This window comes from Lingula anatina, chromosome 5 (genome assembly GCF_051362555.1).
Source record: "Lingula anatina isolate TDL-2025a chromosome 5, LinAna3.0, whole genome shotgun sequence".
NCBI classification, from domain to species: Eukaryota; Metazoa; Brachiopoda; class Lingulata; order Lingulida; family Lingulidae; genus Lingula; species Lingula anatina.
Genome location: NC_141771.1, coordinates 22,056,836 through 22,084,650, shown reverse-complemented (window position 1 = coordinate 22,084,650; position 27,815 = coordinate 22,056,836). Strand labels below are relative to the sequence as shown.

General features: G+C 37.5%; 3 protein-coding genes and 1 long non-coding RNA gene across 4 annotated transcripts; 2 read left to right on the top strand and 2 right to left on the bottom strand.

Moving 5' to 3' along the window:
- Nucleotides 1-602: 602 nt before the first annotated feature.
- On the top strand, nt 603-3,582 carry LOC106157272 (uncharacterized). Its single transcript, XM_013532868.2, has 3 exons — nt 603-1,424; nt 2,154-2,289; nt 2,783-3,582. Exons 1-3 carry the CDS (start codon nt 1,395-1,397, stop codon nt 3,475-3,477), a joined length of 861 nt encoding a protein of 286 aa, XP_013388322.2. The 5' UTR covers nt 603-1,394; the 3' UTR covers nt 3,478-3,582.
- Nucleotides 3,583-7,394: 3,812 nt separating this feature from the next.
- On the bottom strand, nt 7,395-13,086 carry LOC106157270 (cytochrome P450 2H2-like). Its single transcript, XM_087013326.1, has 8 exons — nt 12,649-13,086; nt 10,973-11,204; nt 9,979-10,084; nt 9,503-9,656; nt 8,903-9,039; nt 8,676-8,772; nt 8,054-8,260; nt 7,395-7,863 (listed from the first exon to the last, which is right to left on the bottom strand). Exons 1-8 carry the CDS (start codon nt 13,031-13,033, stop codon nt 7,682-7,684), a joined length of 1,500 nt encoding a protein of 499 aa, XP_086869452.1. The 5' UTR covers nt 13,034-13,086; the 3' UTR covers nt 7,395-7,681.
- A 3,564-nt stretch (nt 13,087-16,650) lies between these two features.
- Nucleotides 16,651-27,099, bottom strand: LOC106181214 (cytochrome P450 2J4-like). Its single transcript, XM_013565539.2, has 8 exons — nt 26,609-27,099; nt 26,152-26,383; nt 25,137-25,245; nt 24,607-24,760; nt 24,236-24,372; nt 23,679-23,775; nt 22,943-23,149; nt 16,651-16,865 (listed from the first exon to the last, which is right to left on the bottom strand). The coding sequence occupies exons 1-8, from the start codon at nt 26,991-26,993 to the stop codon at nt 16,684-16,686; spliced, it is 1,503 nt and encodes a 500-aa protein (XP_013420993.2). The 5' UTR covers nt 26,994-27,099; the 3' UTR covers nt 16,651-16,683.
- On the top strand, nt 19,899-21,764 carry LOC147761889 (uncharacterized). The gene is made up of 4 exons (XR_015334521.1): nt 19,899-20,069; nt 20,937-21,029; nt 21,210-21,313; nt 21,503-21,764. It is a non-coding gene; the product is annotated as an uncharacterized LOC147761889 (long non-coding RNA).
- Nucleotides 27,100-27,815: the final 716 nt, after the last annotated feature.

Sequence of the window (27,815 nt, the reverse complement as noted above, 5' to 3'; positions counted from 1 at the left end):
ATAAGTGACCAAAAAGAGGCCTATATATCGTTGAGTGATTATAAAAATGCACTCAAACTAAAGCGCAAAGGAGTATTTTAACAATGGCTGATTCATTCTTATTCATATCTCCCACAGTGTCACTTGTTGAGTACATGAATGGTTCTGTGTCAGGGCATTACATTGCTCGACTTCTGCCCGGTGCAAACTACGGTCGAAGTAAGTAAACGTATGCAACTATATCCTTTGCCAATGAAATTGAATACTTTTGGCCCTACGTGTACCAGTCACTTTGTTCCTATAATTATATCTGAATGTGTATTTAATTTTACTGGATCGCAGGGCAACGGGAGAGGACATTAAGGTCGTCTGGCATTTGTGGTTGTGGTGGTCAATTCAAACCAAACGCCGTTGACGCTGAGACGCTGCAAGCAAGCACCAGTGGAAAAAATAAAACAAGCTGAAGCTGAACCATGTTTGTTCTGAAACTTTTGCTTTTTGTGGCGTAAACAATGTTCAGTAAAAGTTTGTGATCTATTTTTTTTGGTTGATGGGAAGTACAACTCTTTAATTTCGAATCTTAGCAGGGGGCATTTTTCCAGCTCTCACACTGTGCTTTATGACCTCCTTATGACCAAGAAGGTTATGTTTTTTTTGCTTTTGTTAGTTTGGTAGTTTGTTCGCAACTTAACGCAAAAATGCATGGACGGATTTTGATGAGATAATCAGGATAGGTCAAAATGGGCTTACTTTAAAGTGACAAGATTTTGGTGATGGTCCATCCATTAACTAATGGTTGATTATTAGTTAATTATTAATCCTGGCGAAGTTCAGTGTTCTCTGGGTACATTTGTAGTATTTTCTAATATGGGCTTGGGTCCCGAACCATCTCTGCTTTATCTAGCCTTAAATGGATTTATTATGTAAACCATTTACAAGAAACAATTTTATTTATCTAGTACGTAGAATCATCAAAGGAGCTGGACGAAGACAACAAGTTAAGTTTAATAAAGACAAGGATTTCGTCATTCTGCGAAACATAAGTAAAAGGTTGAACACAGCGCATTCTTAACAGTTTGTTTTTCATTCGTTTCTACACATTTGTAAAATTTTGTTTTGTAGATATATAAAATATTTTGCCATCGTCTTAACTATAAACTACTGATCAAATAACACTTTGGGCTAAAAAGCAAATAAAAAAAAAATAATAAGGAGAAAATATTTAAAATACGCATTGGTCATCAATTAATAATTTCATATTTGAAATATACCTTCTTGAAATCTATTACTGTATTTATGAGTATGTTTAATAATGTTTAAGCAACCTCCACGCCCTGCGACAACTCACCAATGTCATTGCGGAAATTGAACAGGATGTTAAGTTAAAACTAAACACTGAATACTGCAAATCCTATATGTCATGGTTTTCTGGAAGACATTATTGGGTATGTTAATGCTGATGTTAATGCAGAAAGATAGACCTTATAACTTAAAGGCTTCATATGTTTTAATTCCAATAACATTTTGGTATGTTGATTATACTGATTTCTAAAAGCAGTTCACTTTCGGTCACGAAGTCAACAAACTTTTCTAAATGTATGAATCTTTTTGACTATTGGTAACATACTTAAAAGGTTAAAGTCCTATACTCTTTGTCATACATCTGAGAAATGTTTGAAGTTAAGGGTGCATTTAATTTGCTTTTCACGAGTGTAGTGTCTATCTCAAAACTGTCCAGCAACCAAACATATACTGACAGTCAGTGAAAACGCATCAGAAAACTTTCTTGTCCTTTTTTTTTTACCGAGAATCGATTCCAACCATATAAACGAGAACCAATGCACTTGTTTGGTCATAAGAGAGTGGGCTGACCACTATTTCACATTTCACATATTTCACCCGAAAACTGTTATTTTCTTAATGTTCCAAAAGAACTTAATATATTATTTGATAGATAAATGATGCGTTTTCATTGACAGTCAGTATCTTTATATTGTCCTCTCTAAAATCTTGTGGTCTGGTTTAACGAAGCTGTTTTCCATCTATTTATTTTCAACACGGTGATCTTTTTGCATTTTCCATATATTTTCTGGCAAGACTGTACAAGAACTGTACATATCTGGAAAATTCCTTATGTAAGAATTTGTTGATTGCAGTCATTCCCTTACTTGCAGGGGTTGGATGCCCTTGATGGTGATCAATACAATTATGAATACAACATCTGGGGAGATGGAGAGGGAATAGATGTATATGTGGCAGACACAGGCATCAATCCAAACCATGAAGATTTCTCGGGGAGAGTTACCGTTGGTGAGTTACAGTCTGATTAGCTGCAGCGTTGCAGCAAAAGAACACCTGAGTAGCAAAAGGGGGCCAAAAAGGGAGCACGGCGGTCTTACGTTCAACGACAGCTCATGCAAGCATTACTAGGATTTAAAAAGAAAACGGCATCCTCAGAGAGTGAATATATCTCCCCATTGTGAAGATTGGGAAATCAGGATTCTCTTAATGTTGCATTGAAATGGGGATGTTGTACATGTCTCTTCGGCAATATGATAGCTCCTCATAAAATATAGTTAAAATACAACTGCTATTATACATCTCAAATGTGCGTTTTTATAGTACAAGATAGTTATATTTGGACCAAGTTTGTACAATTGCTCAGTTTACGGAATATTCAACCGAAATGAGACACCTTCATGCTCCTTGCTAGTCAAGTCAAATGAAAGAAGTTCAACATTGATCAGTTTAAGGTTTATCACATGAAAATGATTGATTTATTTTTTATTATTATTTTTTTCAGGCTGGCCGACATCTACAAGTGTTGACGACCATGGTCACGGTACCCACGTGGCCAGTATCATCGGGGGAACCAATTCAGGCGTGGCAAAGAGTGCTAACATCATTTCCCTGAAGATTTGTTCAAATTATGGATGCCCTCTTTCCGATATATTGAATGCTTGTCTGTGGGCAAAACAAAGAGTGCAAAGCTCTGGGCGCCTCTCCGTTATTAACTTCAGTATTGGTGCGCCGTTCATCAGGTCTCTGAACGACGCAGTCGATGATCTACTCGCAGCGGGAATCCCCGCAATTGTTTCAGCAGGTAATGCCAATGACAACGCTTGCGATTACTCTCCAGCCAGCACGGCCAATGCCCTCACTGTCGCAGCGTTTAATAAGGGCTTTGAAAAGGCTAGTTTTAGTAACCATGGATCTTGCGTAGATCTTTACGCCCCGGGTGAGGGTATTGAAGCTGCTGACTTCTCTGGAAACGATAAATATACTATAATGAGCGGCACCTCCATGGCAGCTCCATTTGTGACCGGTGCCGTGGCTGCCTGGTTGCAGGTCCTCAGAGATGACGGGACTATCAGCTCACCCTCTGCCCAGGTTGTCAACTACGCCAATATACACATCATACAGTACGCATTGCCTGGAAAACTTACGGGTGTCAGTGAAGCCAATTTGGCTTTGTCTACTCCATGCTTGGTTATTTGAGTCCTTTCCACTTCAGTGGAAATAACGTCCTAATGTACTAGTTGTACTCCAATTGGCTAATTATGCTTACACAGCAGATTTCCCTGAATAAATTTATCACTGCAGAACAAATTTTTCTTCTTCCTTTTCTTAATTTTTTTAATCATAGACTACCTTTTTAAAGGCTTTTTAAAATCCAAACCATTCGTTCATCGAATCCTACTAATTTTTTTATTTGAAGGAGGGGGTGAGTGGGGCGCGAGCCTGAATACTTCGACTGCTTTATGTCTAGCGTATACACGCAGTGACAGTGAAACCCATTACGGGATAAATCGAAAATTTCTTCAGAAATACAAAATATCTTCATAAACAAACGACAGGTAATGAGGTACCACCAAGGTTATATCACTGAAAAGTATTGAGAAAATTCCGAGAACTCTTTATGCACATCATGTTGAAAAGGCTTGGCACGTGTTTTAACTCATCTCGTTTTCTCTCCTAAGGAAAGTGTTCAATGCTCATTTTGAATTTAAAATACAGTTAAATACCTCTTATTTTCTTTTATCAACAAGACACATTGTGGGACGTGTAACTCTTCTAAAGACAATAATTAGGAAAATATGGAGATCCAAAATATCGCTTTCAATGGTTGTCGCATGATTCAAAATAAGCAATGTATTTTTGTACGCTTCACTGGCGAATTCAATTAATGAACTAATGTCACAATGACATTGAAAAGATTATCAAAAGTTATTAAAACACGATTTTAATTCTTATTTTCATTTATCAGTCAGCAAAATAGGAAAAAATCTGATGAATTATGAATTGGAAAAAATATTCCATGTTAAATGTCAAGTCTGTAAATGAAAGACACAACACCGCCAAAAGAACATTTTTTGGTGAAATGCAAGTACCTTCTCTCGGTATGTACATCAAATAATTAACTGCCAGCCTCTCGAGATATATGCTTCGAACATCTCGTTCTGGCATATAACGCTCGTGACAGTAATTTAACTCACACGTGAAAGATGTACTAAGGTATATGTGTTTGTCATATAACACGAATAAATCATAATACATAAATTACGATTATTCATAATAAGTTCTGCTGGAACCTGAGGTTTTAGTTACATTCTGAATTAATGGCCTGCCTCAAACATGTTCCAAAGGTGGCTTAGCTACGGGTTTGATATGGGAATGAAATGTATTTCCAGGAACTGTGTTCATATTCCGTTAACTCTGGCTATATGCACTGCCAATTACCATGGTCTTTATAATCAATTAGACCTTCTTGGAATTGATTGCCTGCCCCAAATATGCTCCATATAATAGGCTGCCAAGCTACGGGTCTGATCAGTGATATGGGCAGCAAACGTGATGTGAACATATATCATATTTTAATGTTAGTTGAAAATATACCAGAGCGTTGCCACGGCACGACGCAGTTCAAAGCTCTTAGGATGTTATTGGTGTGCCAGGAAAGGTAGTCCAAGAAATAGAAGTCCAGGGTCCCTTTATGATTAGTACAAGCTAAGATTTGTCATAGTATTGGGGTTAGTATATCGGATGGAATGCACCTGTACTAAGTAACGGAAAACGGACTACGTTTCCAAGCGGACTACCATCACTGTCACACCTGAATGGTAGTCTGCTAAGAAAATTAGCTCACATGTTTTAATGATAGTTAAAATTTGCAATATTTGGGGATTCGGTATAGCTTTCCAGGACGTGGCACTGCCAGACGCCTTTGGTACGTACACGAGTTTGTTACCGGTATTTTTTCGGCACATTTCCCTTCCCGTAGATGACGTCAGTCACTCACGTACAGTAGATCTCGCTCTGTTTCATCACCGCGTCTTACTGATAGTCATACCGAATTCACATTGAATTAGGAATGCCTTTTTCTCCATTGTTGATTTTCCAGCATCGAGCTATTAAAATGAATTCATCAATTAATCGACAAAGATGTCTCAATCGGAGTATTTAGCAATCGTTTTAAAATGGCCGTTTTCAGTTGTTAACACAAAGCACAAATATGCCAATATCTAATCACAACAGCGGTAAGAAGTGCGTCTGACGTTATTCTTTATAAATAAATCTATAATTATTTTGCACCAGTCCACAGTGACATTTTTGGAACTACTGTCTTCACACGTCCAAGACCCATTTTGGTTTGCTCACGAGACTGACTTGGTACGCTTATTGCTGCTTTACATATACGATGTTTACTTGACTTGTGGTTATCTTAGTTTTTCTTGTGACGTAAATGACAGTGACTAAGATGAAACGAACCATGACAAATATACACAAACACGAGAGGAAGAGTTGCGACGAGAGAGTGAGAGAGAGAGGAAAGAAACCTAAACACAGATATATGCATTTTGCAGCTACATGGCTAGATGTTGACTTCTCTTGTTTACTAAAGATCTTCCTTTTTCCAAGAACGTGAATTGCTTTTCTGAACTGCTTGCAACTACTATAACATCGTGCACGCTTCACCCGCTTCGTGCTCACCCCCCATCCCCACACTGATTTATATGTAGACTTAATTAAGTAGGTGGATTTCATAAAAATATCTACATAATGAAAAATGGGGCAGCTCTTATATTCATTTAAACTTGAGTATTCGTAACGCACTGCTACATAAAGGAAAGCTGGTCACGCGTAACAATTTCCATCGCACACAAAGATTTGGATAGCTTTCCCTCTTCTATCGGCTCATAAGTCCCCAGCATTATCATGTGTTGTTCGCCAAGTTTGATGTGCATGATATCTCCGTATGTATCATACCATGGAAGATCTGTCGGTTGTCGTCTTTTACCGCTGATCATCAGCTGAGGGAGACATCCCACCACGAGGAAACAGAAAGGTCCGAGCGGCCAGTTCACCCGAGGATTCCTCGACGACAACATCCACAGACTTAACAACAACACTATCACGAATATCAAAACTGTCGGAAAACCAAGGGTTTGGAAAAACTCAGAGGAACTCTGTACGGCATTGGCCATTTTGGATTCCACAGTAACAGCAGCTTCTCCAGTTTTTGTAAGAGCTAGAATTGCATAAGCGGTATACCGCTGTAAGACATTATACATGTATACCATACGAAACAAGATCTATTCCTGACATCTTTATGTGCAATGTATACGTGTGTACGTGCAGGTATTACTGCAGAGGCGTATTATGCAACCATGTTTTTAACATGAAGAGATGGCGAGATTCCACACGAAAGTTCAAGGAATGATTTTAAAAACAGGCGCAAAAGTTATCCGTCAATTCAACCCAAGGTTTAACAAAATACTACTTGCTCAAATCTAACTACGATCTTGAGAGCATGCATATGTACTTACATATCTTATATAAGAGACTAGCTAAGTAATAACAATGCCATACATAAAATCATGATGAATATCGTGTATGCATTCAGATGTCTTTATGCAGTTCTCTTAAATATCCCGGATGAGTAGAAGCCCATTCTGAGGACAAGATGTTCAAACTCGAAAACCAATTGATAAGATCTTGATTTTTTTAAACAGAGGACAACTTGAATCTCATTCATTGCACAAACAACACCTTTCATAACCTTTCATTTATTTACATCTTTAATCAATTTTTTGTGACGAAAGGTCTTCTTTCGACTTCCATTATGTAAAATGTCCTTTTTTTCTAACTTTAACCCCTCGAAAACACCGTCATTTACATATTCTTTGACTTTTACCTTTCAAGAATTGAGCTATAGCTTTTCATATTGTGAAAAACCACTTCATATTCCAGTTTTCTGGACAGATCTGCTTTCACATTTTGTTCATCTTTTCATTTTCGCTAAGTTAACAACTCATTTTATCAACTCGATAGGGCAGTATCATGTACATGTATATATGTTTTTATATAACATATCTGACTTCCATATTTAACAGTCAGGGCAAGATATAAAAAAACGAATACTTTGCAACTTGTTTGAACAAAGAATTTATTTGCACTTTGCCTAAGATATTACGAGCTACACTGAATGTGGCAATTTGGAGAAAAAAATACGCAGTCTAACGTTTCCTGGAGTTTATGTATAAATTGCAATCAAATTAGTTCAAAATGACCCCTGTGTTTTGCGCTTATAATTTCAATACCAAAGGTGTATATGTAATGATATCTATAGTAAGTGAGGTATGGGGTAAAATTCTGCTTTCTATAAACTAAAATTCAGTTTATCGTTTTAGTCCGGGTATTTCTAGCGCCTAACTGCGCACACATTGTAGTCGTGTGGCGAGAAAGTGATGGCATGCAGACCCTCCACTCCACTGGGCGGGTTCTCCCCCTCCGGTACCTTGAAGGTGAAGTTCTGAAGCAATGTGGTGAAAAAAATGAACGATTCTATTTCAGCCAGGCCCTTACCAAGACAAACACGAGGCCCTGAAATACAAATAAGCGATCACAATGAGCTAATGTACACTTAAATACATAGATTTATGGATCGGATTTAAGCAATTCTGATTTTCTTTACATAGACAAGGTTTAGTTGTTTATATAGACATAAATAAGTAATGATTTCACTAATGTGCCACTGCATGGTAACATGAAGGTCTAATATTAAGTAACGTACCTATGGAAAACGATATCATTTTGTCCGACTTGATCAATTTACCATCGCCATCAAGCCACCTTTCTGGTTTGAAGTTGTAAGGATCCTCGAAGTTATTCTTATCGTGAAGAACCCGGTACAAATCTCCCAGTATTATGGTGTCTTTGGGAATGGTGTAACCGGCCAAAATTGTAGTTTCGCTCGTTGCATGGGGAACACCAAAGGAAACTAATGATACGGAATAAATATGTTTTTTTAATAAATAAATTTTAAGTTGAGCAAGAGACAGAGAGATAAGATTTTGATGGAATCGCTCGAAAATCAAGAAGGTTGCAAGTTTAGCTATAGTGGTAAACGCAGCAGGCAGAATAATTACGAACTTTGCTTATAAAACTTAATCTGTTGTATCGAACTCCTCCTCAAGTCTTTCCAAAAGGGGCCTATTGCCACCTACAGATTATACCAGAAACCTCTAAATTTTCTTGAAATCGCATTTTAAATCACACATGCAACTTGCACTTTTTATTAAACAAGCACTGTTGTTTCTTCATTATTGTTAAATTAGTTTTTTTTTTATTTTGGAAATGGTGTTCACTGTTATAAACCAAATTAAATTTTTTCAAAAGTTGAAAAAATTACTTACGAATAGGAGACATGCGAAAGACCTCCAGCATGGTTGCTTCAGTGAATGGCATCCTGGCCTTGTCCTCCATCTTGGCAACACGACCTTGGCCTATGACCTTAAATAAAGCACATATTGTATACAGACAGATGCACAACCAGCAAACGTATTGCATACAGAATAAAGAAATAAGAACACAAGATTATCTCAGATTGTCCCTCCTATTAATTTATACTGTGGGTCGTTACCTGATCAATTTCCTGCTGCATCTTCTTCTGTACATCCGGGTGATTTACCATATGAACCAGGGACCATCTCAAAGTATTAGCTGTTGTGTCGGTTCCAGCCAAATATAGATCAACAATGATTCGGAACACGTTCCTTTCTGAAATGTACGCCAATGAAGAAGTCAAAGTGATTGAAAATATTATGTATATTTCTCTTATAGTCGAAAAGGCACTCTGGATGCTACCATACATGAATTTTAGTTCCTGTGAAGTTTTCTTGAGTTGGTCTCTCATGGAGAGCTTCAACAAATTAAGCTTGGTTGTCACTTTGGAAACCTTTGGCAACTTCATATATCCAAGATGGCCGTCAAATTCCAAAGAAATATATACCCTTGCATATGAAAAAACCTTGAAAGCACCATTTCGGAAAACCATGCACTAAAAATGTCTAAAAGAATCTCATAACTAGTTGGAAACATTTAATGCAATTTAAAAATTTGAAATAGCTGGCAACTGTCAAAAAAATTCCAGCGTTTTAAAATTAAAGACAAATTAAGGTAAGGGCTGTTTGTTGACTGGCCATTTTTTTAAAATGTTAAACAAGTTAAACTAGTTACACACCTGTGTAAATCTCTGGATCTAGTTTCTCTTGAGTGACCTTTATATAGAGGTCAATAAAGTCCCGGATGTCAGTCGGATCAAAGGAATGACGGTGTCGTTCTACTTCCTGTCGTACCAAACAATAAAATGTGTCTTTGAGGACGAATTTCTTCTCCTAAAATAAGAGTTTATATAAATTTTGCATGACTCAAATCATATACTTTCATATGGTACTTACAAGTATTTTTGTTACACAAATGTTTTATAAGTATTGTCCATGTACACTGTAGGTAGGCTCTACTGCACTGTTAAGTGGATGTTCATGTGCACGTGTCCACACCGCTTCATTGTCAATTACAAATGGTACCGTATAACTTGATTTACTACAGGCTGGACCATTTTAACATGACAAAACAAGGTAAATGAATGAAATTAAGGTTAAAATTGAGGGTTAAAAGACAAACCACGCAAATAAAGGTGATAAAATCAACGTTTACCGGTATCAGGAAGCGGCCGAAGTTAGTGAGGGACAGAGGTCCTTGACCTATTCTCATGTATTCCTCCAACACTGACAGCATCTCGGGCATATTATTATAGTCATGTCTGAAATCGTTGAAAATAAAATGTACGTCGCTTTCTTTTTAAGAGAGGGCTCTAATTACCTACTGTTTTAGATAGCAAGTATTTTAGAATGCTCTCTGTAAAATAATCTGTATGTGGATTTCATGTTTACTTCTGACAAACAATGCGTTTTTAAGGTCTGTTGTTGAACTTTTTTTCAAGTTGGCTTATTAAGTTGTTTTGCTTGAATATGCACGGCGTACCGGTGGTACCCCCGTACACATACTCCGTAGATGATTACTTTCAATAATGTGTTCTCCTCCGTTGTATGTGTGTTTGCTTGTCACCAGCCTAACTGAAAAGGTGAAGGATGGATGTTGGTTAAAGATTAGGGAACGCTCAAAAGTGGGCTAACTTTAAGATGACAAGATTTTGGTGGTGCTCTGGATCCTCATCTAGATCAAGGGATTTTGAAGGATTTCTTTGCGAGATAGGGCCAATGAGTTTTATTTTTAAAAAAATCACGAAAGGTGCTCTTAGGTCACTGTGCAATGGTCCTACGGATACGGAATGTTATTATAACGTTACCAAAACGTTTATATAACAAAAACATGTTATGGTAACGTTAAAAAACGTTCTTTGTTTAGTGGGATGTGTTTGCAACTACCACAATTTATTAGTGTGAATTTCTTGGCGGACGTCTGCTCTCTCGGTGTGTTTTTATTATCTGCACATATCGACTAAAGAATAATTTGCTAGTTTGATTATGTGATTTTGGTATGGCGAAAGCAAGAGTCTTCATATTCTAGCTGAGGTTTTGATGGTGTTAAAACACATAATCTTTAAAGGTGGGGAGTTTTATATTTTATAACTTCTTCAAAAATAGGTGACAGTCTCAGCGTTATGGACACCGGGTGGCTATTCACTTACCTAGCTCCGAACACAATGATAGAAATAATGTTGTTGACTGCTTTCCCAATCCTGGCGCTGGGAGAGAAAGCCTTTCCATTTTCATCTTCAATGTTTTGAACCAAGTATCTGGCCTCATCTTGAATTTTTTCTTCTAAACTTTTTCTCCCAAGGCCGAAATCTCGAAGAGACGAGAGCGTGAATCTCCTTAGCTCCTTCCATGCATGTCCGTTTTTAAAGACAACTCCAGCACCTGCAGTTTACATATAATTAAAATATTTTACGAGCTAATTACCCAAATCCTCTCTATACGGATGTGTTGTCTGTACAATTTACGCCTTTTCTCTCTGAACCCGTCCACAAAGATAGAATCCCAGGTTCTCCACTCTGTAAGGAAATGGCATAACTGAAGATTCTTTTGAGATAGATATTTTTCCAAATCGAATTTTGTTTTGATATGTAACAGAAGGGAAGGGAAGGTCGGCTGCATTTTTTCTTTTAAAACAGGTATATATATAAAATTTGGAGACGAGAATAATATAATTTAGAGCCTTGAAAATATAATTTTTGGAGTATCCAAAACACATTTGGTAATTTCAATACCATTTAATTTACGCGAGAAAGTCAAAATGTGCAGTATGTTGATACGGGTATTTTGTAAAGACGCATTTTTGTAGTTTACTGATTGTCCTGTTGTTAATGGAATATTTTGTTTCCTTTTAATCTGAAAAGTAAAGTGTATGTTTATTGTTAATATATCAATTACATATATAGTAAATCTGACATAACTTGCGGTAGACTTTGTCTTTCTGAATATAATTTATGAGGCGTTCTTTCAAAGTACTATTCTGAGATGTAACTACTAATAACAAAATCAAACAGGAAAATAGAGATGGAGCGAAACGCACATACACACACACATAATGACACACTCACATCCAATCACTCACACTGACACGCACAATCACACACACGCATACAAACACACACACAGACACGCACACACAATCGCACACACGCACAAATGCGCACACACGCACATAATCACACAAACACATACACTTTCTCTCTCTCTCTTTCTCTCTCTCTCTCACACACACACACACACACACACACAGGTGTCGAAATGTTTAACTACTACATCGTGCAAGCTTCATCTGCTCCCCAACGCCACCTCCTCCTCACAGCCCACGCCCCTCCTCATCACCCCGCCCCCTCCTCAACATCCACCCCCTCCTCACACCCCCACCCCACCTCACACCCCACCCCCTCCTCAACATCCCACCCCCTCCTCACACCCCCACCCCACCTCACAGCCCCACCCCCTTTGCTCCGAAACTTACAGGCATAATTAAGTAATCAGGACCTCGAAAAAAATCTAAATGATGAGAAATTGTTTCAGTTGCTATATGGAAAAATCGAAGTTGACATGGCCTACATCTACATAAAAGATATCAGGCCATGCGGTGTGGACTTCATGCCGTTCACTTTCGTGTGTTCATAAATAATTGTGGGAGAATGTACCAATGTTGGATTTGGTGGATTGGGGGGTGGGGGTACGTCCTTCTCTATCGATCGTCATTAAAAGTATGACGAGCAAAACCAAACAATATCAGGTTGTTTACTAACCCGTGCCCTACATATTATGCTAATACAAGAAATCTAACTTGCATAAAAGTTGAAATCTCTTTATTTACCGTCTTTTCCGACTAATCGTCTTATAAAATATGCCCAGGTAGGCCTAGCACTGACTGTTGCTGCATTTTTCACGAAAGCCTCTTCTATCAGCTCATATGTGCCCAGCATTATCATGTGTTGTTCACCAAGTTTGATGTGCATGATATCTCCGTATGTATCATACCATGGAAGAAGATCTGTCGGTTGTCGTCTTCTACCGCTGATCATCAGCTGAGGGAGACATCCCACCACGGGGAAACAGACAGGTCCGGGTGGCCAGTTCACCCGAGAATTGCTGTACGACAGCATCCACATACTTAACAACAACACTGTCACGAATATCAAAACAGTCGGCAAACCAAGGGTTGCGAAAAACTCAGAGAAACTCTGTACGACGTTGGTCATTTTGGATTATGTAAGAGCTAGAATGGCATAAGCAGTATGCCGCGGTAAGACATTATTCACGTAACCTAAACGAAACAAGGTCTATTCCTGATATCTTTATGTGCAATTTATTCTTGTTTATGTGCAGGTATTACTGTAGAGGCGTATTATGCAACCATGTTTTTTACATCACTGACGTGGAAAAATGGCAAGATTTCGCACAAATCTTCAAGCAAAGATTTTAAAGAAACAGACGTAAAAGATATTCGCCTACTTCAACCCAAGGAGTTTAAACAAAAAAGTGCTCAACCTGAGTACGGTCGTGAAAGAACGAATGTGTATTTACATATCTTATATCAGAGACCAGTTGACAATACCATACGTAAATTCTCGCTAGGCAGAAAAGTGTTTAGAATTAACTTTAACGCATAGCCCGGAATATCTAGTGAAAAATCGATCTGTGGCCCAGTTCTGACACACTGGACGTCTTTTACAGATTAACTGGACACAGCCCTGCTATCCTGTAATGAAATAGCAGCGTGTATTATTAATATTATTGTTACCATTTGCAATAATATGCAGACTTGATATTTAATATGGAATATTTTCAAAATCATAATTCATCAGTTTTTCCCCATTTTGCTGACTGATAAATGAAAATAAGTATTAAAATGGTGTTTTTATAACTTTTAAGAATCTCTTTGATGTCACTGTGACATCAGTTCATTAGCTGAATTCGCCAGTGAAGCAAACAAAAATACATTGCCTAGTCAAAGTCATACGACCACCATTGAAAGAATATTTTGGATCTCCATATTTTCCAAATTATCGCCTTTAAAAGAGTTACACACCCCACAAATAATCCTCATGTCAGTGTCTAGGCACAGTAACAGTAGCTGTTACGCCTGACCTCATATGGCTGCTGCCAGAGCTTTTAAGCGGTAAGGCATTCCTTTGGATAGGTTTTTAGAGTTTAATTTGGAATAAACTTCCAGACAACAGCCAAAACTTGTCCAATTTGGTTTGGTTTTGCTGTAGGGCCATTGATTCGGTGAGAAATGTCCTACCCACATATCGTCTATGTGTTTCAAAAATGGCGATTTTTATGACCAAGGTAACTGCTCATTCCCTTGGTTCTGTAAGTTATCCGCTATTTAAAGTGCTCTGTGTGAACTGGCGATCTCATCGTGTAATCTAAATTTATTCCTAAGGTGCCCCCTATCAAATGATAGTCAAGTGGTTCCCAGATTATTCACTTATTTGATCTGGTTCGGGTTTTCATCGATGACTACCATTGGTGTTTTGGCACCAATGTGGTATCCACTCCAAATACTGACGCTGTTGACATCAGTGACCTTGGTAACTTTAGAAGCGGCACACTCTTCATTGTAGGCCTCTTCAGGATGTCTTTAAACTCTGGTTTGACCAGTTAAGCGGTACAGGTGAAATCTGACCTCAATACAGAAAGCCACGCGGTTTCAGTGTTCTGCCCAGAAACGGTCATGGTCCCCAATTCATTAGAGAAACGCTGTTTTGCTGTTTACAGTGGCTTCCTCAGAGGTCCTATTGTATCCTAACCTGCTGAAACCAGGGTGGTGTTCATTCAGAGCCTTGAAAAATGCGTTTTGGTGACAATTTGCCCCTAATTCTTAACGGACTGGGTGGTTTTTGTTTAGTTACAGCAGCATATCCGGAAGGACAGTGAGTCCTGTACCCTGGTGGTAAGATTTCGATACATAGGGCGTGACCTCTGTGTACAGTAGGTGCATCAGTCTGGGCATAACTCATAATACTGTGCGGACCATTCCGTGTGACGCAATAATCTGTCTCGCAATGTCTGTCTTTTTGCGCCACTCTGGCACAGACTAACACTTTTGTATAACACTGCTTAACTCGTTTTACGCACTGCAAACCTGCAAAACCGACCGCTTGCATGCAAATTCTTCGATGCAATAGTTGCCGACATATGGATACTTATTTGACAAAACCATGCTTCGCCAAATCCAAGCTTTGACCTGCCCAAAGTAGCACTGCCCAATTAAATCACTGCATCTTACACAATGGAGCAGTGCAACAGACATGGTAGTCAGTTAATTGGTAGCGACTCTCCTCACTTAACACTTCTTCAGTCAAATATCTTATATGTGATCTGAGTTTTTTTTGAAAAAAAGAACGCATTTTTACCAAGGTATGCCTTTGAAACTGAATTATTCCATATTAATTCAAGTGTGTAGTTGATCAACTGATAAAACTTAATATTTGACAGTGCTCAGGGAACAAATTTCCTTGAAAACCCCCAGTCAAGAGTGTTGGAGCTTAAAATGTCTGAGTCACTTCAATGCGTATAAAAATACTCACTCTGTTTTGTCGACTGTCTGCTTCTTAAAACTATATGCATGTATCGGTTTCAATATATGTACTTTGATAATTCAATTTCTTTAAAATAATTTTTTATGTTCCTTCCCCCTCCCCCCCCCCCCCCCCAATTGCTAATCATAATTTTGGAAAGGGGGATATATGTGGAGGATCATTTTTTGACAAAATTATCGATTTTTGAAACAGAATCTTGACAACGTTGTCAAGCAGCCATGTGTCTTCTCTACCACAATTACAAAGGATTTGGACACAGGACTCTAAAGCATTCGTGTGTGCGTGCGTGCGTGCCTGTGTATGTGAATAACTGTGTGTGGGTGCGTGCCTATGTGCGTGCGCTCGTGCGTATGTGTGTGTGAGAGAGAGACAGAGAGAGAAAGAAAAAAGAGAGCTGTTATCGAAGAAATGCCTTTTAGGTTTGTAAAACTCATTCACTGGTTATCAAGCTAATATACATGTAGTTAAAACTGTAAATCGCTGGCAGACTATAAAATCGTGATGAATATCATGTATGCATTCAGATGTCTTAATGCGGTTCTCAGAAATGTCCCGGATGAGTAGAAGCCCATTTTGAGGACAAGATGTTCAAAGCCGAAAACAAAGTGATAGCATTTTGATTTTTTAAGTAAAAGACAAGATGAATCTCAATCACTGTACAATCAAAACGCCTTTTATCACTTTTCATTTATTTACAAAATGTATAACCCAAAGATGAGCCCTCATCTTTGATAATCTTTTCGTGACGAAAGGTCATCTTTCAACTACTATTATGTGAAATGCCCCTTTTTTTCTAACTTTCACCTCTCGAAAACACCATCATTTACATTTTCATTAACTTTTACGTTTCAAGATTTCAGCTACCACTTCTCAGATTGTGAAGGACCACTTCATATTCCATTTTTTATAACTGGAAAGATCTACATTCACATTTTATCTTTTTTAATTTAACAACTCATTTTATCATATCGATAGGGCGGTATTCTGTACATATGATTTCATATAGCATATCTGATTTCCATATCTAAAAGCAAATACTTAGCGACTTATTTGCGCAAAGAATTTTTCTGCAGTTTGCCCAAGATATCCAGAACTACATATTAAATTTGGCGATTTGGAGAAAATATCATGCAATCTAACTTTTGCTGGGGCTTGTTTATAAATTGCAATCAAATTAGATACAAATGACCTTTGTGTTTTGTGGTTAATTTCAATACCAAAGGTGTTTATGTAATGATATTTATAGTAAGTGAGGTGTGGGGTAAACTAAGATTCAGTTTATCGTTCCAGTCAGTATATTCCTAGCGCCTAACTGTGCACACATTGTAATCGTGTGGCGAGAAAGTGATGGCATGCAGACCCTCTACTCCACTGGGCGGGTTATCCCCCTCCGGTACCTTGAAGGTGAAGTTCTGAAGCAACGTGGTGAAGAAAATGAACGATTCCATTTCAGCCAGTCCCTTACCCAGGCAAATACGAGGCCCTGAAATACAAATAAGCGATCACAATGAGAAAATATACACTTAATTACATAAATACATTTGTAACTATATATAATAGCCCAACCGATGTCTCCTTTTCACGTCACTGCATGAAAAAACACCTTTTATCGCCTTTCATTCATCTACAAAATGTTATCGAAAGATGATCCCTCATCTTTCATCATCCTTTCCTGACGAAAAGGTCATCTTTCACCTTTCATTTGTAAAAGGTCATCTTTTTATCAACTTTTACGTCTCGGAAAGACCGTCATTCACATTTTCATTAACTTTCAGTTTTCAAAAGTTCAACTATCACCTTTTACACTGCGAAAGGCCACCTTACATTCCAGCTTTTGTTAACTGGAAAGGTCTCATTTTGTTAACTTTTATTTTCTGAAAGCTTAAGACTAATTTTATAATAATGCGTGGTGATCTTTTGTATGTATACTATTTATTTTATGTACAGGACTTAATTCCGTATCTTACATTCAGCGCATTATGGAAAAAGCGAATACTTTTGCAAATTGTTTGCATGATGAAATGTTTTGCACTTTGATTAAAGTATTTAACTGATAGATTGAATATGGTGATTTGCATTTCGGAGAAAAAATTATGCAATCTTGCATTGGCTGGAGTTTATGTATAAATATATAGCATTCAGAGCAGTAGAAGAAGTGTTCACCGAATTTCACTTGAGGTAGACATATAATTTTGACGCTTTAAACGACAAACAACTTTCAGAATCGAAAGTAACTATATTTTTATTCCAATATTGTCAGGGTTTAAATACAGCAAATAAAAAATTATATGTCAGAGGTTACATCTCCATATTTGCCTAGATAATTACTTTCACAGGAAATGATCTCCATGCTTCTGGACAGTAGCTAATTATGTCAGGATTATAGCATTGATTGCACCAAGTCAAAATAGTGTTTGAGGTCACCTCTCCATAATTTGCCTGGCTAGAGGCTCGTCTCTAAACAGAAAACCACCCCTCCTCGACAAAAAAGGCAATAGGATCTCTCGTCACTAACTTTGTTATTTTCAGTAATGTCAGGATTTTAGTATTGATTGCACCAAGTCAAAATAGTGTTTGAGGTCACCTCTCCATAATTTGCCTGGCTAGAGGCTCGTCTCTAAACAGAAATCCACCCCTCCTTGACAAAAAAGGCAATAGGATCTCTCGTCACTAACTTTGTTATTTTCAGTAATGTCAGTATTAGCATTGATTGCACCAAGTCAAAATAGTGTTTGAGGTCACCTCTCCATAATTTGCCTGGCTAGAGGCTCGTCTCTAAACAGAAAACCACCCCTCCTCGACAAAAAAGGCAATAGGATCTCTCGTCACTAACTTTGTTATTTTCAGTAATGTCAGGATTTTAGCATTGATTGCACCAAGTTCAAAAAGTGTTTGAGGTCACCTCTCCATAATTTGCCTGGCTAGAGGCTCGTCTCTTAACAGAAAACCACCCCTCCTTGACCAAAAAGGTTATAGGATCTCTCATCACTAACTTTGTTATTTGCAGTTATGTCAGTATTAGCATTGATTGTATCAAGTCAAAAATTATAATTACAATAAATGTCAGAGGTCACCTCTCCATAGTTTGCCTGACCAGGGGATCGTTTCTAAGGATAAAAACCACTCTAAAATTGTTATGATGTGTTTTAGACTCCAGAGAGCAAGTTTTACCTTTTACATAATCCCTAATAGTAAGGCCCTGGGCATGATGGAAATATTTAACCGAAGTTGGATAGGTAGTAATCAGCTATGCAATTGGAATTTGTTTGTATTGGAACTGGTTATATTACTGACAGACTGTTACAGTTTGCATATCCTTCATTCATCTTGCTTACACTTCTGTAGTTAATCTTAATATCAGAGGAAAATTATCAACCATACATAACTGTTTACTTATTCTCTTGCTCAGAGCGAGTCAGTCTCCCCTTTATCATTTTAGCATGTTTAATTCCATAAATCTGATGGAGAGTGGGTCTGAGGTAAACACAATGAGGTTATACACGTAGGTTAACAATTTCTATTGTAGCTGTAGACTGGGAATTCATGTATAACAGGAGCACAGGAATGCAGCCTTCTTTAAGATGTTCATCTATTTTCTTGTGACGACAGGCACTGCTTTTTCATCCTTGTGACGCCCAATTCCTTTATAAAAGAAAAGACATACTGAATAATAGAGACATGACAAAAACACATGACAATATTTTTCTGAGAACTTAATTCTTTTCTATAATGTGCAGCTGTTTTAAATAGTGTCATTTTCGGTTGTATAAGGCTGTATTCCCAGAGCTTTTAGATCGATCTCTCCCCGCAGGGAGTCTCACTAGATTACTGTCAGATAATCCGGCTTAAATGTCCGTCCTGCCTACTACAAGCTGTAAGGGGGTAATTAACTTTCGTGTCCGCTCGGCTGACAGCTATTTAGCGTGAACCCCCAGGGAGTTAGGTCGATCTAAAGTAGATCGATCTAATCTCTGGAAATGGGGTCTAAGTCGAATCCATCCCCTTTCACATTAAAGCACCCCCTTGTAATCCAACACATGGGAATATTCTAACACTTTTAAAAATGACAACCCCTTGTTGTTACCCCGTATCGTGGACGTGCACATATATTTCCAAAATTCACAGCGAGTAACAGGTCAAACGTTAGAACAGACCCAAAGCCAAGCCCAATGAAACTCAGTTTAACTCGATCCTTTCTCGAGAGACGGCCAAATTACCCTGCAACATGCAGTGCGTCGAGAAAGATTCCCGCTTTAATCCCAGAAGTATGCTTTGCTATAATTTGTGTTAACATACACTGTGCGAACAAAACTGAAATCACTATATCACCTACCTTGTAAAACGATGACCGTCTGCCCCGTGTCTAGTGATCTATATAATTGTCTCTTGCTGTTTTAGTCTTGAGTAAAACACGAAGTTAAAGGTTGCCGTGCGAGCTTTTCTGCCATTAATACTGCGTTATAGGTCAATGCTAGAGAATCGGCGCGAAAGATATCCCATTACAGACTATCTGCGCATGCGCAAGGCCAGGCGGTTGAAAATGCGCGGACTGTAAGTCTGTGTAGGCCGATCACAGAAGATAATTTCCAAGCCACCGTATTGATTATGGTCGACTTCTTTGCAAGATGGCATTTGTTGCGGCGATATTTTAACTGATGAGGATGAAGAGAATGAGTAAATGCATCAGGTAGGTCTAATATAACATTTGAATCAGTCATAATAAGGGAACAAACAACCGTGTCACGGACGCCCAAGATGGGTTTTATGCACGGAGAACAGACCGTGCTGAAAAAAGATTATCACGATCGTGAAACAATTGTTAATCGAACACTCTGTCCTATTTATTAGAACACTGCAAAAAGTTTACGTCAAAGTACGGCCCCGCGTACAAGTAAAGATTCTGTACATGTATATAACTGGCCTGTATTAATCCCATAGAGTCGACCTACATTCCTTGACCTAAATTCCAGGCAGGGTTATATAATCAATGCACTGGTTCACTCGCAGGGTTCATACAGCACTTTAAGTGCTTGAATCTAGTATATATTGCCCCTTGTACATGAATTCAGTCTGTTTATGACATTAAAAGTACTTGAAATTGTTATTAGCCTTACAAAGGGCTTGTATTTATCATTTTCCCTAAAAAATTCTGGGATTTGATCAGTTAGAAATTTGTCGAATGATTATTTCAAACCTTGTTTTTAACCTGAATGTAGACATGCTGGGGGAATGCCCTTTTTAATCTGTCAATTTTTTTCTGATGTTTCATTATCATTAAAATACAAAGTTTGTGTGAATGATGCACCTCTTTTACAAGTATGCAAACTTAAAAATGACAGTAAGATGCATTGAGTTATTGAAAAGTTATTGATTTAGAGCCTCAGAAGTCATTCAATTTGCTTTTATGTTGCTGTATGAACCCTAAGCAGTAATCATGAATATCTTCATCATTGCATGTAGTTATTTCAGCATTCATATTTTCATTAATGAAAACTGTTTGTATGATATTACACTAAAATAATTCACTATCTTAAAATATCTATTTCTTTTCCAGATGCTATTAAAAGACAGGCTGTCTGAACAGCACATAAAACAAGCAAAGTGGATGTACTAAGGCAAAAAAAAAAAATTGGAAGAGAAGAATGGGGTATGTAATACAGGAGCCTATATAAGTTCTGTACAAAGCCCAATCAAGTTGCCTAGCAGTAATCATGAATGCATATTTTCATCATTACTTGTAGCTATTTCATTATTCATATTTCCCTAATTGAAAACTTTTTGCATGATATTACACTCAAATAATTCACTCTTTTTATCTATTTACCAGGTGCCATTAAAAGATACTACAGTTCTGAAAAGTAGGAGGATGTTCTAAAACAAGCAAAAGGACTGGATGAGCTGAAACAAAATATATGGAAAAAAAGGAAGGAGGTACTATTATAGAAGCATGTTTAAACCTTGTAAAATCTCTCTTTTAAGACTTTTGATGGCTTTAAGTCCATAGTTTGAAAATACTTCTAACATCATAAAAGTTGCCATTGTTTTCATCATATTTGATTAGCATTAAAATGAACTGTTACCCAAAACAGCATTTATCATGACATGCATCCTATTTTTCAGGAAGCAAAAGACAAAGATTTGGGCAGGCAAAGTGTTCTCTTGACAGACGATTCCAGGAAAACTACTCCCAGGAGAGCGGGAAGTTATGCATATATAGTAGGACTAGTGGATCTGGCTGAAAGTACATTTAGAGAACATTTCCTGGGCCTTTCTTGGATAATCAAAACAAAAAATCAAATGTCCTTGGATTATCAAAAAACCTTTCAAAAGACAAGCGCAACCTGCACAAAAATGTTATAATGGAATAAATTATTAAAATTTATACCATGTGTTGTTCTGTTTATCAATATATTATTAAATCGCGGCAATAAATATTACATTAAAATACGTAACAAAAGATGGAAAAATGCAGTCTTTTCTTAAATAAAAAGGTTTGAAAAGGTTATCTTTTGTATCTGAAAAGTTGCACAAAAGGCATCTGAAAGTTGGACTTTTTAGCAGGAAAAGGTAGAGAAAAGTGGGTCTTTCATATGTCTTTTAGCATGCGAAAAGTTGATGAATGATGAACTTGAGAATACCTTTTCTTCAACAAAAGATCGTCTTTTTGCAGCAAAAGGTTTATGAAAGTTAAACTTTTGAGTAGAGAAAAGGTGAAGAAAAGTGGGCCATTTGTATACCTTTTCACTTATACAAAAGTCATTTAAAAGATCGTCTTTTACACCTTTCCTAAAAAAACGAAAGGTCTAGGAAAGGTGTGAGAAGGTGAATAAAAGGAAGCCTTTTGAGCGCCTTTCAGGATATATAAAAGCTGATTTTTCATGCAGTGCGTATTACTCCTAAACTAGAAAGATATGTTGACAACTGACAGGTGTTAGCAATACCTATGGGCAGTGGGAAGATATTGGCCGCAGTTTGAATTTGGTTTTAACTGTTAAAAGTGTTTTGAATGCATTGTCTAGCCTTCGACAACTTCCATAAAGCTTTGCCATGTGTGACATATTATATATGCCACAGCAAAAAACAGGAAGGGCACCAGATAGTATATTATGTGTATAAAGTAGGTCTTGGGTATTTCTTATTGGATATGATTAGAGCAATTCTGATTTTCCTAACAGAGATAAGGTAAAGTAGTTGTTTATACAGACAAAAACTAGAAAAGCACTCAGAGAGCGCAGACCTCCGCCAAGGAAGCAAAGTCTCAATCCAATGCCAATTCATCCCTAAATTTTCAATATTTTTATTATTGATTATTGATTGATTGTTGATCCGGATCACCACCAAAAACTAATCATCTGTTCCTTGGCCCACTTCTGACAGTTCCTGAAAATTTAATCAAAATTGGTCCATACCTTTTTGAGTTTTGTTGATGACAGACGGACCGACAGACAGACAGACAAACAAACAGCGGTGAAAACATAACCTCCTTGGCGGAGGTAATTAGAAATTTCATTAATGCGCTGCTGCATGGTTAACATGTAGGTGTAATGTAAAGTAACGTACCTATGGAAAATGGTATCATTTTGTCCGACTTGATCACTTTACCATCGCCATCAAGCCATCTTTCTGGTTTGAACTTGTAAGGATCCTCGAAGTTATTCTTATCGTGAAGAACCCGGTACAAATCTCCTAGTATTATGGTGTCCTTGGGAATGGTGTATCCGGCCAAAGTTGTAGATTCACTGGTGGCATGGGGACCACCCATGGGAACTGATGACATGGAATGAAAGATTTCTCGTTCTTGAAATGATTCATTTGAATGGAGACCACAACGTGACGTCATAAGAGACAAGACAACTTGCGAGAATTCACGAGAGGTTGGGTAACATTCTACAGACTGACACTCAGTGTCTCGAGAAGAAAATATTAGAAAGCAACTTAAATAGGACACCAAAGGTAAATTGGTTCTGTTCTACAATACACTAATTCGAACGAACTACCCGTAAATAATAAAAAAAATGCGTGGTTGTATTAATTGCCGTAACACACTGTTTCCACTGTACTCCATAAGTTTGTTAAGATGAGAACTACATGTATTTCGACCCCGGAAACAGGAACAGAAATTGAACAAATCCCTTTCTTCTTTTAATTTTCTTTGTTTTCCATTTTTATTAATTAGATGTCGCAGTTTTCCAAGACGGTATTTAATTAAGCAAACACCGCTGTATCTCTAGTTTTGTTAAATGAAGATTGTTATTGGCAATTTAAATTCGAAATATGTAAAGAAAAAGTTACTGACCAACAGTAGACATGCGAAAGACCTCCAGTATGGTTGCTTCAGTGAACGACATGCTTGCCTTGTCCTCCATCTTGGCAACACGACCTTGACCTATGACCTTAAATCAAATACGTTTATCGAGCAAAGTATATCATATCGTTACGAAACACGTTCCTTAATTTAGTTACATTGTACAATTACTGACTTTAGCTGAGATCACCTCTTGGCTCGGTTCAAAGTGGGGATAGCGAAGTGAGGATAATTGACCGACACCAAAGATCCACTATCCCAGCTGACTAAACATAAAGTTTACAACAAGTAATGAAAACCAGCTCATGTAGTGACCATAGAAATCCAATATGAATGTGTTGGCTATTGGAGGTCAACCCATTACAATTTGTTCACGTGACTACCTCTCGACAAATTGGTTAAGGACAAATTTCGTGAACATGCATTACAAACAACGGGGCATAAATACATATATTTTACACAGGATTAAAAAGTAAAAAAAAAAATAACGATAGATCGTCTAATTTTCCCGCTCTTGCTCATTTATACAATGTACTGTGGGTCTTTACCTGATCAATTTCCTTCTGTACCCTCTTCTGTACATCCGGGTGATTTACCATATGAACCAGGGACCATCTCAAAGCATTAGCTGTTGTATCGGTTCCAGCCAAATATAGATCAACTATGATGCGGAAAACGTTCCAATCTGTAATAATAATAATAATAATAATAATAATAATAATAATAATAATAATAATAATCAGTAGAGGGTGGTTACAATCAATGGGCAGAGTTTACAATTAGGAGACGGCGATGAAAATTATCGATATTTAATCGGGTAATACCAGGTATGTTATGCACGTAATTAACGTTGAAAGACAGTCATCTGTTGAATCCCATCAAGTCGGGATCAAATCTGTACGTGAAATCGGTTACATACCAGTGAAAATCTCTGGATCTAGTCTCTCTTGGGTGACTTTTATATAGAGGTCAATAAAGTCCCGGATGTCAGTTGGATCAAAGGACTGGCGGTGCCGCTTTACTTCCTGTCTTATCAAAATATATAATTCATCCATGAGGACGAATTTCTTCTTCTGAAATGAAAGTTACCAGCTTTTGCTTAAATCGAGTAACATTCTTGTGATTTTTGACACCAATTTTGCAACAGGCTTTTTATAAGAACCAAATACAAAATGTACAATTTGTCCACGAGGACGAATATATTTTTCATATGAAAGAAAACTTTGATTAATTTTGTAGGAATCGGAATATTCTTGTGGTTAACGTTTAAAGTAAAATCTGTAGGTCTACAATGGTCTGATTTTGAAATTAATGAATTCATTTAGTATTGCTCAAAAATTAACAAAATATACGCCAGTAATGAATAGGAAATGAAGAAAAATATATAGGGGAATTATAGGCACTATGTAAAAGGTTTTATGAAAAATGTTTGGAATAGATCAATTTTACCGGAAAAAGCAAGCGCGCCAAGTTGGTAAAGGCCAGAGGCCCTCCTTTGTTCAGTCTCACGGATTCCTCCAAAACTGACAACATCTTTGGGGTATCTTCATAGTCATATCTGAAATCATTTTAAGGAAACACTTTCTTTTATTAAAAACATAATGAAATTCAACCGAGATCGCATTTAAAGAGACTGTAGCACTAGTAACCTCATACGACATTTTAAAACGATAATTTGCGCGTGTGTCTTTTCAGAGGATGAAGTGAAACACCAATCTCGAATGAAGTGAAATTCACCATGCTGGGAGTTTCTATCGAAGAAGTTATTCCAAAGTGAAACATAAAAAACTGTTCTACAATAGATTGCAGTATGACAAAATGTAAAAGAATACGACCAGAAAGATAATATTGGATGAAATTTTGTAAATTTATATATGTTGCCACACGGCAGACGCGAGTCCAGGAATAGAAAAAATGGTTAGAGAAACAATTGAATGTACACCATTTTCTTATTAGCAAGTCATAACATCCACAAGACATACATGTATGCTCGGCAATCGCTTTTAATCCCTCGTGAAATTTAGTATGAGGAGCCATTTCATTGTTTTTCCAACACTCGGCTTTCAGATAGGCTCGGAACTATAGCAGGTAGAATCAATTTATTTGCAACTTCTGTTAATTCTAGGAGAACATCCATTCTATATCTGGAATGATTGATTAACGAGTCAGTACCTCAAAATATCAGGCCCTTTGCAGTGTGAAAAAAAAAAATGCAAGGTCTGCGCTGATTTCTGATCACGCTCTCTTTCAAATCTCGCGACATTTCGTTTGATTTCCAGATACTTCGAGAGACTTTGGACGATCTCAGAAGAAGCCAATTGACTTGAAGATATGGCTAATTAAATAATTTTACTTACATTGTGCACCGTACCGGCAGCACATGTAAATCTATACACATACTCCCCAAATCATTTAAGATATCTTAAATAGTTTTACTAGTCGCTAAGTTTAGCTATTCAGTTACATAGCTCCAAACACTACGATAGAAATAATGTTGCTGACAGCTTTCCCAATCCTGTCTCTGGGAGAAAAAGCCTTTCTGTTTTCATCTTCAATGTTTTGCACCAAGTATCTGGCCTCATCCTGAATTTTTTCTTGTAAACTTTTTCTCCCAAGGCCGAAATCTCGAAGAGACGAGAGTGTGAATCTCCTTAGCTCCTTCCATGCGTGTCCATTTTTGAAGATAACTCCAGCACCTGCAGTTTACATATAATTAGCATATTTAATGGCTCCATTTCCTTAATTACCAGACACAAAAATGGAGATGGAGAGAAACACAATCACAATCAAACACACACAAACTTATCATCATCACATAAACGCCCACAAAAACCCACACACATCACACACACACACAATGTCTCTCCAAACACACTCACACAGCTCACTTGCATAAAATAGGTTGAAATCATTTTATTTACCGTCTTTTCCGACTAATCGTCTGATGTAATATACCCAGGTAGGCCTAGCACTGACTGTAGCTGCATTCTTCACGAAAGCCTCTTCTATCAGCTCATATGTGCCCAGCATTATCATGTGTTGTTCACCCAGTTTGATGTGCATGATATTTCCGTATGTATCATACCATGGAAGAAGATCTGTCGGTTGTCGTCTTCTACCGCTGATCATCAGCTGAGGGAGACATCCCACCACGGGGAAACAGACAGGTCCGGGGGGCCAGTTCACCCGAGGATTCCTCGACGACAACATCCACAGACTTATCAACAACACTGTCACGAATATCAAAACTGTCGTCAAACCAAGGGTTGCAAAAAAATCAGACAAACTCTGCACAACGTTGGTCATTTTGGATTCCACAGTTACAGCAACTTTTCCAGTATTATGTCAGAACTAGAATTGCATAAGCAGTATACAGCTGTAAGGCTTTATACGTGTATGCCATACGAAACAAAATCTATTCCTGACATCTTTATGTGCAATGCACGTGTTTACGTGCAGGTATTACTGCAGAGGCGTTTTATGCAACCATGTTTTTAACATCATTGACATGAAGAGATGGCGAGATTCCACACGAAAGTTCAAGGAATAATTTTTTAAAAACAGACGCAAAAGTGATCCGTCTACTTTAACCTAAGGAGTTTTAACAAAATACTATTTGCTCAATCTAACTACGATCTTGAGAGCATGCATATGTATTTACATATCTTATATCAGAAACCAGCTAAGTTATGACAATAACATACATAAAATTGTGATGAATATCGTGTATGCATTCAGTTGTCTTACTGCAGTTCTCATAAATATTCCGGATGAGAAGAAGCCCATTCTGAGGACAAGATGTTCAAAACCGAAAACCAAGTGATAGGATCTTGATTTTTTAAACAGAAGACAACACGAATCTCATTCACTGCACAAACAAAAGGTCTTTTATCACATTTCATTTATTTACAAAATGTTACCAAAATATGAGCCCTCATCTTTGATCACTTTTTCGTAACGAAAGATCATCTTTAACTTCCATTATGGAAAACGTCCCTTTCTTCTGACTTTTACATCTCGAAAACACCGTCATTTACATGAACTTTTATTTTTCAAGAGTTCATTTATCACTTTTCATGTTGTGAAAGACCACATCATACTCCAGTTTTTGATAACTGGAAATATCTA

What these genes read in the sequence shown, in the direction of transcription:
- LOC106157272 (XM_013532868.2), top strand. Translation starts at nt 1,395, where the DNA reads ATGTCATGGTTTTCTGGAAGACATTATTGG. An exon ending in TTTCTGGAAGACATTATTGG is followed by an intron (nt 1,425 to 2,153) that starts GTATGTTAATGC and finishes CCTTACTTGCAG; the next exon opens with GGGTTGGATGCCCTTGATGG. An exon ending in CTCGGGGAGAGTTACCGTTG is followed by an intron (nt 2,290 to 2,782) that starts GTGAGTTACAGT and finishes TATTTTTTTCAG; the next exon opens with GCTGGCCGACATCTACAAGT.
- LOC106181214 (XM_013565539.2), bottom strand. Translation starts at nt 26,993, where the DNA reads ATGACCAACGTTGTGCAGAGTTTGTCTGATTTTTTTGCAACCCTTGGT. An exon ending in ACGATTAGTCGGAAAAGACG is followed by an intron (nt 26,384 to 26,608) that starts GTAAATAAAATG and finishes TGTAAACTGCAG; the next exon opens with GTGCTGGAGTTATCTTCAAA. An exon ending in AATGATACCATTTTCCATAG is followed by an intron (nt 16,866 to 22,942) that starts GTACGTTACTTT and finishes TTTGTATTTCAG; the next exon opens with GGCCTCGTATTTGCCTGGGT.
- LOC106157270 (XM_087013326.1), bottom strand. Translation starts at nt 13,033, where the DNA reads ATGACCAACGTCGTACAGAGTTTCTCTGAGTTTTTCGCAACCCTTGGT. An exon ending in ACGATTAGTCGGAAAAGACG is followed by an intron (nt 11,205 to 12,648) that starts GTAAATAAAGAG and finishes TGTAAACTGCAG; the next exon opens with GTGCTGGAGTTGTCTTTAAA. An exon ending in CTTTCGCATGTCTCCTATTC is followed by an intron (nt 8,261 to 8,675) that starts GTAAGTAATTTT and finishes CCGTATCATTAG; the next exon opens with TTTCCTTTGGTGTTCCCCAT.